Source organism: Tetrao urogallus, assembly GCF_951394365.1.
Source record: "Tetrao urogallus genome assembly, chromosome: 2".
Lineage (NCBI taxonomy): Eukaryota > Metazoa > Chordata > Aves > Galliformes > Phasianidae > Tetrao > Tetrao urogallus.
Window position 1 is genome coordinate 90,341,634 of NC_136814.1, and position 18,625 is coordinate 90,360,258.

The 18,625-nt window shown below is 36.5% G+C and overlaps 1 protein-coding gene across 1 annotated transcript in view; it reads left to right on the forward strand.

The window, feature by feature from the left end:
* Positions 1–18,625, forward strand: part of ERICH1 (glutamate rich 1) — a gene marked incomplete at both ends in the record, with an annotated part of 93,936 nt that overhangs the window by 33,027 nt on the left and 42,284 nt on the right. The window contains one exon of the mRNA XM_079550378.1: positions 203–337. Within this exon, the coding sequence (XP_079406504.1) occupies positions 203–337 (135 nt within the window). The remainder of the gene's footprint in view (positions 1–202; positions 338–18,625) is intronic.

The following is an 18,625-nucleotide window of genomic DNA, read 5'->3' on the forward strand; positions in this document are numbered from 1 at the left end:
AGCTGCTACAGAATCATTGCACTTTTGTCAATCATTGAATTATTTGATTGTGCCACATCTGCCTTTCTCTTACTTTATTTTCATCCTTAAGGGACCATTTGTTATCATTGCTGTAATTGTGAAAATCTTTACTGAGATTTTGAAATTTGAGAAAATCTTTACTGAGATCAATAGCCAGACACCTTGTTTTTCTGTTTTGTAGGTAGTGGCACCACAATCTCGCCTCCAAGGAGAGTGTACACTGTGAGTCCTCCTCCTGAGGGCTACGTTGCAGCTATTCCAGGTACTGATAACACTACAGTTTCTGAAAACTCCGAGGGTACTGCTGACTCTACAGGTAAGTTTGTCTGCTTGTTGCTGTGATTAATTTTTCTGAGGGAAACATTCTCGCAAGCCTTACCAAGTAGATTTAAATTGCAACAATTAAGTATTTAAAGTGTTGCTGCCAGTGGGTGTCACTGTTTTGCAGTATAAGTAAAATGAGATGGGTTCATTCTTCTAGCTTCATTTCCTTTGTTAGCTTGCAGACCAGATTCAGCATTTGGTTATAGCCTTACAGTGCTGTATACCTTATTGAAATTGGGAAGTCTTCAGCTCCTCCCATTTGAGTACCACATGTATATTATGCCCACTTACATCATGTTGTTCTTAGATGTAACGTTAGATACAGCTCTACTGGTAAGTCTTACTGCTGAAGTTGTGTGGAGTTGGGCAGAGGTTTAACATTCTTTCAGAGTGACCTCTCTCAATTACAGCAGAAATTCACCTGACTGATTGTGATGGAAATAGATACCGTTCCATAGATTTTGAGAGGCTTTCTGATGAGAAACTGTGACCAGGTCACTTTAGAACTTGTCTGCTACAAGAGAAGCAGGGCATGATCTCTAGAGTGGTTTCTGAGCGAGCTTTGTTAAGAAACATGGCAATCCCAGTGAAGTTGCTAGAATTAAATTGATATCATCTGTCTTAGAAGTAAGTGCTAATCTTAGATAAAACAAATCAATTTAGGTTTGTTTGTTTGTTTTTTTTTTCAATTGCTGTGTTCCTATGGATATGTTTTTTCTAAATTGTCTATTGCTGTCATTTGCTACTATATTATTAACAGCAATCTACAGCAAAGGAAACATCCAGGTGAGCCTCCTGAAATAAAACAGTTAATAAGTGGTATTTATTAAACTACTGTTTGTTTCAGCCTAGCAACTCTCTAAATTTAAGGAAAACCTGTGATTCAACTTAGAAATATAGAAAGACAACAGTGCCTTGCCTTTTGAAAACAGTACCTAAAGGGGTGAATTTTCAGCTTGAAATGCGGGTCTGTACTCTATTCTGAGCTCCATTCATGACATAACCTGTCGTTAGTGTCCTGGTTCTAACATGTAGGTATGCATCTCACCTTTGGTGGGGAAACATTCCATGAAGAAGCTATGATACATACCTGAATCAGAATATGAGTAGAATTACCAAAATACTGTGGTGGCATTTCAGTAATGTACTTTCTCACTGTGAAATTAAGAGATCTTTTTATTGGAGTGGGGAAGAAATGCCTTTATCAAAGTAAAATAGTAGTACGTCTTGTTGCTATTGAAATTAAGAGATTCGAATGCCCAACTGTATCTTCTGCGTTTCCATTTGTTAGATGGGATTCACATTCAATCCCAAGTCTGTTCCTAAACTAACTGACTCACATTTGAATTACATTGTTCTCTTTGGACAGCATTTTGGGTTTCTGTCCTATAGCATTTCAGATTTAAACTGCGGTTTATTCTCATATAGACGCAGTTTCTCTTCTCTGTACTTCATTATGTTTTCTTACTCTTGGATGTGGTCTTCTTTCAGTCATCAGAAGGACATTCCCCTTCTTTATTTTGCAGATGATAAGTTAAGTCTCACAGTACCTTGCAGGTAAATAGCCCTATCACATTAACTTTTAGGCTACTTCTAAATAAAAGCTGATAGCAGAGCTCTCTCAGTGCACTGGCTGCTGTGCATCCTTACTGAGGTGTTGGTACAGAACTTTGTGGTAGAGTTACTCAGCTACAATTCAAAATCTACAAATAGATGAATACATGATGATGCATATTATACATTGATATACTGCATAGCAGTAGAACAGACTAGAATTTAGGATTGCATAAATTGTGCCTTCTAAGGGTCGCATAAGTATTCATCTAAGTTTTACAATGGGTAGATTATTGAGCAATGATGTCACTTGTTTTACATGTCATCTTTTTTTTCCCTCTCTTACTTCAGGGGAAAAAAAAAAAAAAAAAAAAAGCAAGAACAAAACTTTCCAACTATGATAGCAGAGAGTAGTGTTCTGGTGTTGCTTAGTGACAGTATCAACTGTTTGATGGTGATCTCTTACATCTGATCCCAGTCTCAGTGCTCAGTAAGAGTAGATTTTCAGCTTTAGCCACTGTGTTACAGTTAGCAAATACATCTGGAGTTTTGAGAGGCTTTTATTTTTTGACTGGTTTGCTATTTGACTTTACACGTTATCACAGAATTAAAAAAAAAAATTACATTTGAAGTAATGTGTGGGGCCATTTGCTCTTCTCAAGATAAGATCGGCTGTATTCTTGCCAGGCAAGGAAATCTCCATGTAGAGAAATTTTCTTACCACCCTTTTTACATTTGCATTTGTTTCACTGTCCTTTTATGTATGCTAGATCTTGCTGCAGCTGAAGGCTCTTGTTGGTTCCATCTAAAGATGACTTTAGGCATCAATGCTAATTTTGCAAGGCTGTGGGGGGCGTGGTTAATTTTACATTAATCTAAGCATATATACAAAATTGGGGTGAAGACTGTAATTTCAGGCAATGCTCATAAAGCATGAAAAGAACAATTTCAGCAGTCACACCATGGATTATTTCATTTTCTGATTTGAGTGTATAACATAACAGACAAAAAATACATTAAAATGTGATGAGACATGCATAGGAAAGCAAAAAAAAAAAAAAAAAAAAAGTATGTTGTTTAACCTCTTCTGTATGTCTGTAAGGATGAAAGCTCAGAGATCTTGCCACTTAAGCACTTATGGCTTTAAGTTGCACCAGTGTAAGTTTAGGTTGGATATCAGGAAACACTTCTTTACAGAAAGGGTTGTTAAGCACTGGAATAGGCTCCCCAGGGAGGTGGTTGAGTCACCATCCCTGGATGTGTTTAAAAACCGTTTGGATGTGGTGCTCAGGGACATGATTTAGCAGAGGGTTGTTAATTAGGGTAGTATGGTTAGGCTGTGGTTGGACTTGATGATCTTTAAGGTCTTTTCCAACCTGAGTGATTCTATGATTCTGTGATTCTATGATTCTGAGCAGTGTTGCCTTTCTCAAAGATGTTGTGTCATCATTAAGTGTGCCATTTAATTCCTGAATTTTCTGTGAAATAATTTTAGAGAAGTAAAACAAAGAAATAATCAGACATGCATTTATTGAGACTAGAAATGTAGTTGAGCAAATGTCTAGGGATGAACTCTGAGGTCAAAATCTGTGTGGCTTTCAAATATACAACAAAACCCTTCAGATAGCTAAGTGGATTAGTTAAAATCTGACAATGATAAATGGCAAGGGTACATCTTCAGTTTATGTTCATTCAACTTAGATGAGGTTAAACCTCTGAGAGGCTGTGCTTTTTTTTTTTTTTTTTTTTTTTTTTAATTTAATTTGTTCAAGTCCACATCCATTTACTACAGATTTCGTGCTGCATCTAGCACCCTGATAGCCATTTTTAGCTTTCACACCCAGACGAAAGGGAAATAAATTCTGCTGAAATTCTAATAAACAGAAAATGACTTTGTTGTTTATTGAGCCTATCTCATTAAAATAATCCAACTGTATTTTGAGATTAAAATTCTTCAGTTGCAGATTTTAGTGGACAAGGCAGAGTGGGAACAAAATAGAACACGCGGGTCTGTCTGAACACGAGGAAGCATTTAAGTATAGTGTGAGTGATGGAACCCCAGCACAGGCTGCCCAAAGGTAGGGTAGTTTGGAGATTTCCAGAAGCTGCCTGGATGTGGCCCTGGGCACCCATGTCTGGGTGTCCCTGCTGGAGCAGGGGTTGGACCAGATGGACCCAGAGGTCCCAACCTCTGCCATTCTGTCATTCTGTGAACTTAATTACATATCAGCACAGATTTCTTACATAACTTTTCCCATAAATTAAGAAAACCAAATATGTGTCTATCTAAATTAATATAATAAGATTATCAGGAGGAATAGATGCATCATGGCGGATACTTGACTGCATTACATTCATCTGTGAAGAAAGGAAATATTCAGTCACTAGAATATGAATTTATATATTACCCTTTTTAAAAAGTTATTTGAAAGTCGAAGTTAATTACAGTTGTACATAAACTTCTTGTTAGCAAATACAAACATATCAAACATGTTTGATTCTTCTTTTTATCTAAACTTGTAGCTTATGGTTGGTCTTGTCATAATTAAATGAACCTTGTCAAGAAGTACTAAAAAAGTAGTCTACAGGATTTCAGTGTGATATTTTCTCCATCTATGTCTGTAAGCTGCTTTTAACATTTCAAATACTTTTCCAAATATTTTTCCCTCTTGTGTCAAATAGGTGAATTGCATAAGGGTAAGGGTATGGTTAACTTGTGGTATATGCATAAATGACTTAGTGGAGTTAAATAAAGTTGCTCTTTTGGGTTTGTTTATGTAAGCAGGTGGTAAATTAATCTTTAGTAATGAGAAGGAAAATCTAAAACTCTTTTGTCTTCCAATAAAATAATGAAAGCTAAATTTATCCTTGTTCTTAGAGCAATAAATTACACCTAAGCTTTTTTAGGATCTTCCTTGATTTGAATGTTTTGTCGGAATTGAGTCACTATAATGCTGTGGTCAGACCAATGTTTTGTTGAAGGAATTGAATGGAATATTGAAAAGAAGAAATAAAAAGAGATTTATTTTTAATATAATTGCCGTGGTACATATTAATGTATTGCTAACTCTCTTCTAGCTATAGATTTTATACTTTTGATGAAGGCATAAAAATGTGTGATGTCAAGCTATAGATGAGTATCAAAGTCAGTATCTGCGCAGATTGAAACTCTCTAATTTTGATCTCTTATTCGATTCATTTGTTTTTATTATTTGTTTGCTGAGAAATGTTTCTTTAGGAGTAGTTCCTTAACAGATACACTATCACTTATCAAAAGATGTTCTCAATAAAAGGAGAATTCAGGAAAGTTTAATTGCGTGTTCGTTAACTTAATATTAAGAAATGACTGTGTTTTGTTTTGTTTATTTTATAAGATTTAGCTCTTGCTAGTTATTTGAAGACAGGTAAAAGGCTATATTTTTAATTACAATTAAATGCTAAAAACATAGCTGTACTCCGTCTGAAAGACAATTGATTTCTCCAGCAACATTTCATGTTTAATAGTACAAGCAAATATATTAAGATATAACATACAAAATAATTTTATTATGCTCAAGTTAGACTGGAATGTTATTTCTTCACAAAATGCTTTAATATTAAATTCATACCTTTATGCAATTCCCAAAGAGCTATTTGATGTTTCTTAGATTAATAGCAGAGCAAATACTTGACCCAGGGACTTTGGAAAATAGACTGCACATGTAACAGTCTATGTTAAAGTTGGGGCACCTGGAAGAATAGAAAACTAAAAGAGAAATGTACTGTAAGGTAATTTCTTATTTCATAATCCTTTTTCTTGTCAAATCTCACTTATTTTTCCATCATAATCTTGATCCGCAGTGCATTAATTGTCTGATGGTGTCCTGCTGTTACTATGTTTTAGTAACCTACCAGTTTGTCTGAAGTCTTCTACACAGACAGAAGAAGCAAGACCTATCCGTGCATTGTCCTACCCGTTAGGGGAGTAGGACAAACTTGACTATGAGATAATGCTTTAGCTAGGAGGAAGAGAGTCCAGTTTATATACTTTATTCCCATGCTGTAAAGAAATCAAGTTAGAGAAATGGAAGTAAGCAAACTATTTTCCTCTACATTTTGAGAACTGACAAGTCAGAAATAATATGGAAGATACTTGTCTGGGAAATAACTTCACCTACTTAAATTTGTTTGCTGGCCCAAGGCAGTGCAGTTGCATGTGAGAGATGCAAACGAGTCAGTTGTTAATAGACGTGACATCTGGACTTTTGATTTTTGTTATTTATTTCTGTTTAGTTCTGTTACTAAAAAGAACTGCTGCTGCAGTAAGAGGTTCAAGGTGAGGGCATGGACTTAGAGATCTCTCTCTCAAGTCAGTTTAGTTACTGAACATAGATGCAAAATGCATCCCAGGAAATTACTAGCCGTGTCCATGAGAGATAGTGACTTTGAGTGGATCCACAACAGACCTCCCAAAAATTGCTGCTTTTCTGAATGCAGTTCTGTAGCAGGAATGCTTAGATTTATTGTTCAACTAAAAGTAAGTTTCTGTAGTGTCTTCTAATTCACTTAAGGTTTAAGGTGGCCATTTTAAGAAGGATTAATTATATTATGCCTGTGTTTGTCATTAATGATGCTAGATGGAATCATGTGCTGACTGCTTGGCGGGTGGTTGGGAATGTGATGCATTAGAAAGCTGATGTACTCACCACACCAAGGGAACAATACATTTTGAGCAGCAAAGGCTGCGAGCAAACCTTTTTCAGTGGTGGATAGCACCACTTGTGCAATTAAAGGCTACAAAAAAGTTCATAATATTTGAAACCAGAGGAATGATTAAACCATGTAATTTAATCTTCAGTATCTGTTAGAGAAGTCTTATAATGTGTGTGTCTCAGCAGTTTGTTTGCAAAAAAATACCATATGTGTTTTAAAGATTCAGAGGGTCTGCATTATAGATAGGTGATTTGTTCCAGTTGTTAACTGGCCTCACCCTATTTAAAATAAAATTTAAAAAAAAAAAAAAAGAGACAATTTTAATATGGTGATGTTCTGCTTTTCTTCCTTTGAGTTAAGAACCTTTATTAAACAATATTTTCTTCCCACAAAAAGTGCAATAATGTCCTCATCCATCAATCTTTTTTAATTTGATATAACAGATTCACTGATGGTGTGTTGCTCTAAAATACTTACTTTAGTCCTCAAGTCACTTCTGTAGCTCTTTCCTGTATCTCCTTTTTTTTCACTGCATCCTCTTCTGAAATATGACCTCACTGCTGCTTGTAGTATTTGCAGTTTCAACAAGGCCATGTGTTGAAGTGCAAGAGTCTTTGTATTTCTACCCACAACTGTCTCTTTTCTATGGCTTGAAATTGCTCCAACTTTTTTTTCCCACAGTATTACCCCAAGAGCTCAGATCATTTGATGCATTGATCTCCTGGAAAATGTTTCCTGATAAAGCAGCTGTATTTGACTTTGGTTAAAGTGTGTGTGTTAGCATTTGTTTTTTAAGGACCACGTTACCAAGTAGGGCTTTTGTATGATTTGCTTATTCTCATTGTTTTGTTTGTTTGTTGCAACACTAATTTTAGTATTAATCACTGATGAAAATGCCAGTTTTCCTGCCAGTCCCCTTAGAACCTTGCTTAGAATGCAATTTTACATTGACAGCTATGTTTTTTAAGCAGTCTCAAACTATATCTCAATGCTATGAATTCACAGGCAAGGAAAGAGGATTCAAAGCTGTGAATATTTGTATTTTTCATATGTATTAGTAACTTATGTCTTACAGTTGTCATTCGAGGTGCCTTAACATTCTAACTTATTCCAGCATCCAAGTTTCAATACTCCAATTACAGCAGATTTCCCAAAGTTATGTCATTGCAGAAACTAATATTGGATCAAAGTTTTTGTTTGCTTTTATTTATTTTTTTTTAATTTAATTGAAGGAAGTAACAGTAGAAGATATAAGAGATTTATATTAAAAATCCATGCAATTCTAAATGATGATCAATCAATGAATGCTTACGCTTATCTCAGTGGTGTTAAAATATGTATTGTCTTTGTTGTAGATCTCAAGTAACAGTAATCAACAGTGACTGCAACTGATCTTAAATGAGAGATTTCAGTTCAGAAAAGAACTTAACTACAAATAAAGTCATTTACATTGAAGTTTAAGGAATTTAAGCATATTAACAGTTGCTCTTCTGAGTATCTGTAAGTGGAAGCTGTGGAGATTTGGATTTGAGGGTATTGCATTTACAAACAAAAATTAATTAAGTCCCTTCCATCCAGATTTCTTCCATTAGATAATAAATCGAGCAACAAAGGGGTGCTTACAGATGAAATATATATATATATTCTAATTTAGAACCTCATTATGTCCAAATAACATTAGTAACTGAAATGCTAAAATGCAACTCTTAATTTAGTGTTATAATCAGTGTTTTGCAGCACATCAACCAAATCATATTTCAAATCACAATATTAACACATTAGTATTATTTATAAGCATATATCTGTATTTTTCCACAATTTGCTGGAAGAGTTTCCTGTTCCCCCATTCAGCTTCTCTTGAAACTGTTTTGCTGTAATGTTTGTTTTTCTCTCTTCCTAGTTGGTATGGGTCTTTCTCCTTCTAGAAAGGAAAGATAAAAGGTTTGCACTTTGTAAACTTGCTGTAGAAGTTTTGTTACATTGAAAAATTGCTTTTCAATACATCAAGAAGAAATAGTGATTTTGTTTCTGTACTTCTAGTAAGCAAGTAACTTTAAAAATGATAATAATAATAATAATAATAATAATAATATTTGATGTTCTAATTCCCCTAATTTATTTTGGATGTTCTAGTTCTGATTCTCTACCGGTTTGGTTGTCACTGTTTACACTGTTGCAGTGTGTTAATGCATGATGCAATTATTCATGATAGAGTTCTGTATGTTCACACTGTCCTTACAGAAATGAATGCTTGGCTCCTGTCTGTAAATGCTGCCTTTTCCTGAGCTGCTGACTGCTCCAAGCAGTTGTCAGCCTTGGAAAGCAAGCTTGTTGCAGCTATGACATCTCTGTTAGGGTTGTTAATATAAGCCTTTCCATAATGTTCTTGATGTTCATAGATAAATCAATAACTTGATAGAGGAGTTGTCTATGAGGTTAAGCAACTTCTTTCTCTGCAGCCAATTTTGTCTGCAGATTAACTGTTATTGACATTTTGGAGCTAGTTACAGTTACAAACAAGTAAAGATGTTGGATGGGTATGTTTTCCCTCTTAAAAGTCCTCTTTTCTGACCTTACATTTGATAGATGCAATGATATTCCTAATAGGTAAAATTACCTGAGATTTCTTTCTGAAATTAGTAAGATCAAGGTTGCATTTTTTAGAATTAAGATGCATTATTTAATCACTTGTTGTCTCTGTCTTATTTAAAAATAAAAATAAAAATCTGGATCCAGTGGTGCTCATATTTGCAGTCTTACACTGCTACCAGAAGAATTGAGCAAATTCTCAGCTACAAAGCCCTGTTTTTCAACATAGTCACCACCATTTCCTATGCCTTTTCACCAGTGGTGAACAAGAGCCTGCATGCTGTGCTTGTGAAAATCTACAGCATCCGCAGTGATCCACTGCAGCTGTTGTCACTTCTAAAATGCACCACCCACTGCCTCACTGTGCTCTCAATCCACTGTTTGGTCTCCAGAAGCGTTCAGCAAGCATCAATGAATGTCAGTGGGTGCAATTTTTTCCACACTGAGGAATTCATTGACATACCTTTCCATTGTACACTGTTCCATGGCAGACACCGTTTTGTCAGTCTACCCCTCTGCTGCCATCTGTTGCAGGGCAAGAACTCATAATTGTTCCCATCAGTAAGTGGGAAGGTTCAGTCTCTACTGCCATACCACCTACATGTGTGTCTGACATCATGGGCCAGGACATGCTGCAAAAGCTAGCTGATTTGTGTGACTGGTTGGGGAGGTGGGGGGATGTAATTCTTTTAGTGCACTACATGTGATGCAGATTATATATGTGTTTGAGGTAGGTGTAGTTTGGGCAGTCTCTTTTATAGAACATCCCCAGACTACCAGTATCTTGCAGTAGTATTACAAGCACCAAACAAGTTGTGTCCTGAAGGTGAGCATTAAATTCATCAAGACATTCACTTCTGCCTACGGACAATCTTTAAAAACAGGATTGGCCTATCATTCTAAACTCTTAAGTATGAATCATGAAGTTAAGGTTTATATATAACGAACAAACCACTCATTTCTAACTTTCACTGCCTGTAACTATTTACATCTTCTAAATGCCAATATATCCACAAGCATATGGGTTTATTACAGAACTCATGTGTTATGGCATAGATACAAGTTGTTTAATGCTTCTGAAGTCTTCAGTAGTTCATGGAATCACAGAATCATAGAATGGCATGGGTTGAAAAGGACCATAATGATCATCTAGTTTCAACCCAGCTGCTGTGAGCAAGGTTGCCAACCTCTAGACCAGACTGCCCAGAGCCACATCCAGCATCTTCCAGTTCCTCCTGTGTGATAGTTTGCAATATTAAGATACTGTTAGATACCCCATGAAAAATAAATCCACTCTGGAAAGCATCTTTAGAAAAGAATTCTGCCCCAGAGTTTTAGTCCATATTGTATGATAGGAAAGGTGGTAAATGCTGAAAATGTGTTAAGGAATAACAGAGATTATACTAATGTCATGTACAGGTAATGGCTGTGTGTTATTTAGGAAAAATCTTTGACTTGTATTTCTAAAATTGTAAGAAAATATATACATATATACAAAAACTGTAACTCATTTAATTAATTTTATGCATACTTTTGTGAAAGCATTACATACCTGAATGACAAAAGTGTACCTTTGAAATGAGACCTCCTTCCTGTGTGTTTCTGTAGTGCCCAGGCTGTGCTCCCCTATTCTTAGTGTATGCCTTTGCATTTCAACAAAGAAAACACTTGATGGAACCCAAAGGGAAAATGTGTGCAGAAACAGGAAAAGAACCAATAACCAAGTGCATTTTGCTGAGACATTTTTACTCTGCTCCTTTTACTCTGCTCCTCTACCTTTCCTTTCTGTGGTACACTTGTCCTTCATTCCTTTGTTTCTCGTTCCATCTTCCATGATACAGTCTGCATTGTAAACTGAATCTTTAGTTTACATATCTGTAATTTGATTGGAGTAGGTTCAGCTAATCAGGTGGCAATAAATGAAGGCGGAAGAGAAAATTAGGGCTCTTATCTTTGTGGAAATTTTTTCCTGCTTTTCTTTTTTGGTGTGGTGGGGCACAAGTATAGTGATTTCAAACATTTTTTATAAGCGTCCCCTCCTCTGATGAATCAGCATCACAGAATCAAGAGGTACTGTGGTCTTTTCTATCCTGAATGCATTTGTTTAACTTCCAATACCACTTCTTACTCCCACCCACTCAGTCCCTTTTCCCCTCTCAAGTGGAGTACACTCCCCTTTTTCCCTCCTTGCAGCTGTGTTGCAGCCTTTCTGTTGTCATAGTGACAGCAGGCAACTGATAAGAAGGAAGAACAACTAGTGAACAAGCAGCCAATGACACAACCTTCTTAGATCCAAGCAAAAAATCAAACAGCAAATGCTGTTGTAATTGCTGCCTCGCTCAAGCAGACCCCCAGCAGTTTGGAAATTCAGTGCTGCTTGACTGCTTTCAGCTCCTGATTTCATAATGAATACAATCAAGACCTAAGCTTTTGTACTTAAATTGTTGTGGTGCAGCTGGATAAAGTCAATAGGGTACTGAATTAAGTGGAAAGACAAGTCAGTAAATTTACTGCTTTGTCTCTGCATCTCTGGCTGTTTAAGTGCTTCATTGTTCTGTATCTCAGTTCATCATCTGCAAAAGCAGGAGATAAAATTGTTTTGCAGATATTGGAGAGGTTTCTGTCACTGTTAATATACATGGCATTTTCATATTGACTGCCATATACTTGGTTCATGCTCTGCTATAGCATGTGTATCTGTTTGTACTGAACAAAAACGTTTATATCGTACATGTCAAAACTACCTACTGACAAGTTTGTGAATACCAAGCAGAAGATGTGACCCTGACTTATCCTCTCACTATTAATGCTTGTGTTGCAGCATTTTAAATTCTCACATTTTAAGTATAGGTGCAAAAGGAAAGCAGTTTGGATGCAGATTTTCTATTATTCTGTATTGCCATGCTGTTTAAATACTCTAGACACTGTAAAAGCAGATTTACAATCAGTATGGCTGAGTGGATAAGGAAAATGAAGATAGCAAGAAAAACAATGCATGCATAGTTGTAACCATGTCTCTTCTAATATATAGCAGTTTTTTGTAAGTGTTTTACATAACGTACAGAACATGCTGCTGATCCAGTCCTTGTGGAAGTGCTGCTGCCTCATACTGGAAGCCAGAATCAAGCCTACCCAATGGTTTCATTTTATCACTATTCTGTTATAGCAGCTGTTGTAATTTATGACAGTTTGTAGGCTTGCAGCCTTGCATTGATAGTTTTCAGCAGAGTGTCTCCATTCAGCTTCCACTTGGGAAATTTCTTGATCTGATATCCTTTGCCTTTGGTTATTTCTCTCTACAAAAGATACGGGTTTCAGTCTTTTTAAAGTACCAAATAGCCCCTTGTGCAACTGTACCCTTGTCAAGGAACCTTTGAAAATTGCCCTTCATCCATCTCCCTTTCCCAGTACATTTGTTAAATAATTTTGTTTGCTAGTTTCATGCTATCTTCCTTCTATTTGAGCTCTGCAAATGGAAATAGGATCGTAATTGGAGTATGCTCTGTAACAGCCTTCTGTGGAAATGTAGTAGGCTAATGGAAAGGAAGTCCCTTACTTCATTGTAGAATCTCAATTGCTCGGTATTGTAGGATATGCATTATGTGTGGCATGTATCAGTCTTGCTCACCCTCTTACTTCCTAGGGATCTGTGGAGAGGTGAAAAAGTAGAAGTAATATTGATACAGCAAAAGACAGGAATATCAGCACACAAAATTTATTGCTGTAATCTAGCCAAAGTGCATTACAAGCAATCTGAGTGCATTCTTGAGATACTCAGTTGATTTGAGCAGTATGAACTTGCTGACCAAAACTACTGCACTTTTTCTTATTGCTACCAAAATTGTGTACTCATTTGTTGCATCTACATACCACTAGTTTCATTTCCAGGACACGGATACTCAGTGCAGTGTTCCACTTTGGTTCTGATTGCAGTATTGTACTGCCACAAGATCCACTAAGACCTGTGTACTGAATAAATTGGAATTGGCAAAATTTGTTGGTACCAATAATGATTTTATATCACATGACACTTTTCATCCTGCCCCACACACTCACTGGTAAGATTCCACAGGGCTCCATTTTAGGCTCCGTTTTCTTCAAAATTTTCATAAAATGGATTCAAATGCACAATAAAAAGAGGGAGTGAATATTGTAGTAGCTTGTGCATCTCGGTTGAACACCTCAGTTGAACTGCAGCATTTTTACTGAGAAGAACCTAATGTCCATCCTTCCTCTTCTGCAAGAGAAGAGAATTAATAGATTGATTCTGTTTTCAAGTAATCTTTACTTGGTACATAGTTGAACACAGTGTAGGAGTGAAATATTAATTTGTGCCTCTTACAGCTCCTTAAGAAATGGCAGTACTAGCTATAGGCTTATTTGCAAAAGGTAAAGTAATAAAGCAGTGATACAGCTCTTCTGTTTTTATCTCAGGATCCGGGTTTAATCTTGTCCTTCATTTTGTCCAGCTTTTCTCCTTGCAAAAAAGTCATGTTTTATTGCCATCTCCTTCATAGCATTTGCTAATAGAAATCTCAGATTTACCTCCACTAATAAGTCACTCTCTGTTGTGCTTCTCTGTTGTGCTTTTTATGTTTACTTTTGGCTCTTTTTTAACACCTTTTCTGTTATCCTATTCAGGTTTTCTCCTCTTCAGTGATTCTTCAGCTTTGCTAGCTCATGATTGTTTTAAAGCATATAGATGCAGTCCTAAAATGCTGCTCAGCCGAACTTTGGTACCATAATCTTGAATACACCTTTGATAGGTTGAGTGTTTTAACACTAAGAATTATTAAATTTTTATTTTCTTCTTTCCTGAAAGAACAGTACACCAAGGAAGAATGAGAGATGATCAAATACAACGGACAGTATTTTCTTGCCTTTGTGTGTGTATATATATATGTGTGTGTATATCAGTTTTTCTAATTTCAGGCAGATTACTGGATATTTCACCTGTATGGAATTTAGATGTATGTTTAAATCATCTCCAAAAGTACATTCTCCATGGAGAAAATCTGAAACATAGTTTTCTTTGACATGCATCCGGAAACTGTAATTATATGCAGCACCCACTAATAATCAGAAATGTGTGCATGTGAAACTAAATATTACACTTCAAGAGTTTAGCTCAAAACCATATATATAGCTTTGAGAACTTCAAGAAAAGCTTTACAGATGCTGTAATTGTTACATGTATGTAGAGAAATATGTAAGTAAAGATGCAAAGGTCAAGTTAATTGACTCAACTCTATTTGTCACAATGCTTTTCCTTTTCACTCTGTCTCAGGTGTTTTTGCTTTGTTAAGAATGCAAGCTTGGTTAAATATGTATGTATTGAAGTGACATGTCTCTAGAGATTATATTACAACTTCATTGCATATTATGTATCTGCGAGTTCCAGTTTTTCTATAATTTTTTTTATGCTTCCCTCTTTTATACCTTCTCTTTTAATGACAGTAATTCCAAATACTTCCTTATGGTTAAATCCTTATCTTCAAAGCCAAATAAATTGAAGGCTCTGCATTATTTTGAGCTATTTGAAATTATTTTCTGGTGAATTTCTCCCAGTTTTTTTGTCACAGTACTTACTAGTACAGTGGAAACTCTCTGCTGCATATAAGGTAATGGCAGAAAAAGTGAACTTTGTGTAATGTCCTGGTTAGCATATCTCTTCTTCAGTGAAAGAGTGAGTAGTAAAAATTAGGGCTGCAGTCTCCCCTTATCTCCTCTCACACAGAAAAGTAGCCAAAGCCACAAGCAAGCCCCTCCTGTCTCCGTCAGGTGCCCCTGATTCCCAGTCCTGCCTTCACAGAGCTCATCAGTACACTGGCCCCAATCTGCAGAGAGCCCCAAACCAATGGTGCAGTTTGCTGGTCATGCCACTGCCGTGAGATTTTTCCTGAATTCTTTAGTACTTCAGGATGAAATGAGTCCAGGAAGAAAGCGGGATCTGACTACCAAAGTTAATCTGCTGATTCTTTGAGAGCACAGAAACCTGTAGTGGGTTGTCTCTTTTCTAACTTAACTGAAGATAGATTTTATGAAGAGTTAGGTATGTGATTTCAAATGGGATATTACAGTGGAACCTTAAGAAACTTGATTTAGCTACTGAGGTGTTCTGCTGACTTGTAATCCTAATGCAGATTTATTTTGCTTTATTTTTTTTAATAAGTTACTTTTTACTTTTTTTTTTTTTTTTTAGTTCCTGTCCCTTTTTCTATTGCTGTTCATCAGTTTATTATAAAATTACTTGGTTTTTCCTTATGTTTCACAGAATTGTAGGCACTGGAAGGGACCTCCAGAGGTCATCAAATCCATAAACATTATTAAGATCCCCTCTGAGTCTTCTTTTCTCAAGGCTGAACAGACCCATTTCGCTCAGCCTTTCCTCATAGGAGAGTTGCTCCGCCCTTTATCATCTGTGTGGCCCTCTGCTGGACTCCTTCCAGGAGATCCCTGTCATTTTTGTACCAGGAAGCTCAGAACTGGACACAGTACTCCAGGTGAGACTTGACCAGGGCAGAGTAGAGGGGGAGGATCACCTCCCTTGACCTGCTGGGTTCATTTTCCAACTTGCTAAGCTGTCCTTTGGAAAGAATTGAAAGTGAACTGAGTTGTGCATAAAAAACATGTATCTTTAGGACCTTTATAGAACATAACTCATTCACTTAAAAAAAAATGAGTATACAGCCATTTAGACATTTCATGCCAAAAATAAAACAAATGCAGAGAAAACCATTTTAGTTTTGTTTCCTGTTACATAGCCAACAGAGTAACAGTAGCAGAGTGTTAAAGAGGGTTTTTTTGGTACAGATAGGAACAGTAGCAACCGTGTAAGATATAAAATTATTCCAGAAGCGCACAAATCGTTTTAAATTCATGATACCAAGTTAGTTAGCCAGCATTGTCTAATCAGCTGTAAAAAATATGTGTGTTCTGAAGGTTTGCAGGAAAAGGCCAAATGAAGCTGTACTCTGACCCCAGGAAAACATTTGCATTTACAATGAGATTTTTTTTTCTGCCAGATTTGCACTTCTTAATTAAAGTTCAGGAAGCTGTTACTACTTCAACAAACTAAGAAAGTGACCTCAAACCTGTTTTCCTCTCATCCAAATCCAGCACCTTCAATTTAACAGACTTAGTATGAGGTATGCAAAGATTGTAACTGTGGCCTATGAGTAGACTCCTTTTTGTTCTGTACAGGTAAAACGAAGAAAGAATTTTTACACTGTATCATGTTTAAAACAAATTCTTTTGGGGGCATATCATGGGCTTCTGAATATAGAATATTCTGAAAGTAGTGCCTCCTATTTATTTCTGTGGAAACTACATCAGATACAAAAAAGCACAATAATATTATTTGATGCAGAAAATTCTCAGCAACAAAAACACTGTTTTTCAACATAGTCACCATCACTAGCTCTGAATTTTCACTGGTGCTGAACAACAGCCTGCATGCTGCACTCATAAAAACCTGCACCAGGGGAGGTCTCCCACTGTCAATGTTGCCTCTGCTGAAACCACCACCATCTTGCTGTGTTCACATCCACTGTTCGGTCTCCAGAAATACTCAGCAAGTATTGATGAATGTCAGTAAATGCTGTTTTTTCTCCATGGAGGATCTCAATTCCATACCTTTGCTTTCCCCACACTTCCATGGGTGCCACACTTCACACGCCATTGTGTCAGACTGCCCCTCTGCTGCCATCTGTCATGTGGCAACAAAATGTAACAGAATATTGGTGAGAAGGTTCAACGTTTGCTGCCATAACACCAATATTTGTCTCTGGTGTCGTAAGCCAACATAATAAAATAGGAGACTTTACTTTGGGAGCAGCACTCATACAGTTCTTTAGTGTCAGAAAGCTTTCTATGATGTAGTACTTGAGAAAAATCAATTATGACCTGGCTACCCTAAGTATTGGAGGAAATAATTACTGCATCTTTAGCAAAAAACGTCTGCCATGCTGTCCAGTTTCATCAGGGCCAAAGCATCGTTCAGTTACACCTCAGTTTGCCTGTCTCAGATGGAGGCAACTGGTTTAAAATTAAGCCAGGGAAATGTGTTTTCTTTTGAAACTTTGTCCTCCCTAAGTCTAAAAAGACTTTGATGCAAATTGCATAAGGGAGAAACGTAAAAAGGAAGAATCATTAAGGCCTAGAACTTTATTTATTCCCCTTTCTTAACTGCTGCTGGGCATTCTATTTAGGGAGAACCTCCTTCTTGAAAGTCAGTGTACACTGAAGTTAAGTGCTTGTGTTAGAATGAATTCTCTTCAAAATGCTTTCATTCTTTCTGTGAGGCAATGGCTTTTTATGCCAGTGAGAGAATTTGCCTTCCTCTCAGTGTCATTATTAGTAGCATACATCAGCCAGTTCTCTAAAGCGTGTGAGATAGACAGTAACACTCGTTTAAGTATATGCACAGGTATATTGAAGGGAAAGAAAAATGAAGCATGTCTGTGTTATATTTAGTGTGGGACTTAACACTGTTAATACCTCAAGTTCTATGAAATGGAAAAGAAAAAAATAATTTTCAGTTTGTAAAGGTACCAGGTAAGTAAAAGCAAAAAAGCAATAGCACCGTCGTAAGTCTGATTCAGGGTGCACTGTATGATGGAAGAATCTGTAATGCAAGTAGATGATATTTCAAGATTTGTATGAAGTGTAGTGTCATATTTAGACAAATGAACATCGTTGTTTCACAGATCATGTCATGTAACTGAAAAACAGTTAGCAAGTCTCTCATTTTCAAAGAAAGATACTGTCCTTCAATGAGATGCTGAGCAGTTCCTGTTTTTCACCAAACTAATTGGGAAGTAAAAAGAACATGGCATGTTACTAAACTGAACATATAGGTCACTGTGCTCACATTGCTATTCTATGTTCTTCACTTATAGGTAGCAATGTAAGGAATTCTAGAAGAGATAGACTGAGTGATCCATGTTATCCCAGTAACAATTTGCACGGCAATCTACAAGCATAGAGTAGAAGTACAGAGGGATCAGTTCCTAGGAAACAACAGTATGTGTTGTCTTGTTGAGAAAATGTATCAAAATTATTCCAGTCCTTTCCCAAATGTCTGTCTGTGTAGAGGATGGTATTGTTGCTTATCTGTTGTTTTTGTTGTTGTTGTTTTTCTTTGCCATTTGTTAGGGATAATCACAGTTTAGTATCTTGTTTCATTCTTTGAAACACTTCAGTCGCCCAGTAGAGAAGGCAGGACAGAGTCCTTGATGAGGAGACATTTGCTGAAAGAGATACATTTTGTAGAAGAGATATATTTACATGTTGTTTGGTTTTGTTCTGCCTTATTTTGAGTTTTCACTCCTAGAAAGTCCCCTATCCTGTTGTCTGTTCATGAGCAAGCTAACTTTCCTATAAAAAAGCTGTTTCAGTGTTTTAAGAATGCTCATTGTTGAAAAAAGATCTGCCTAGTCTACCC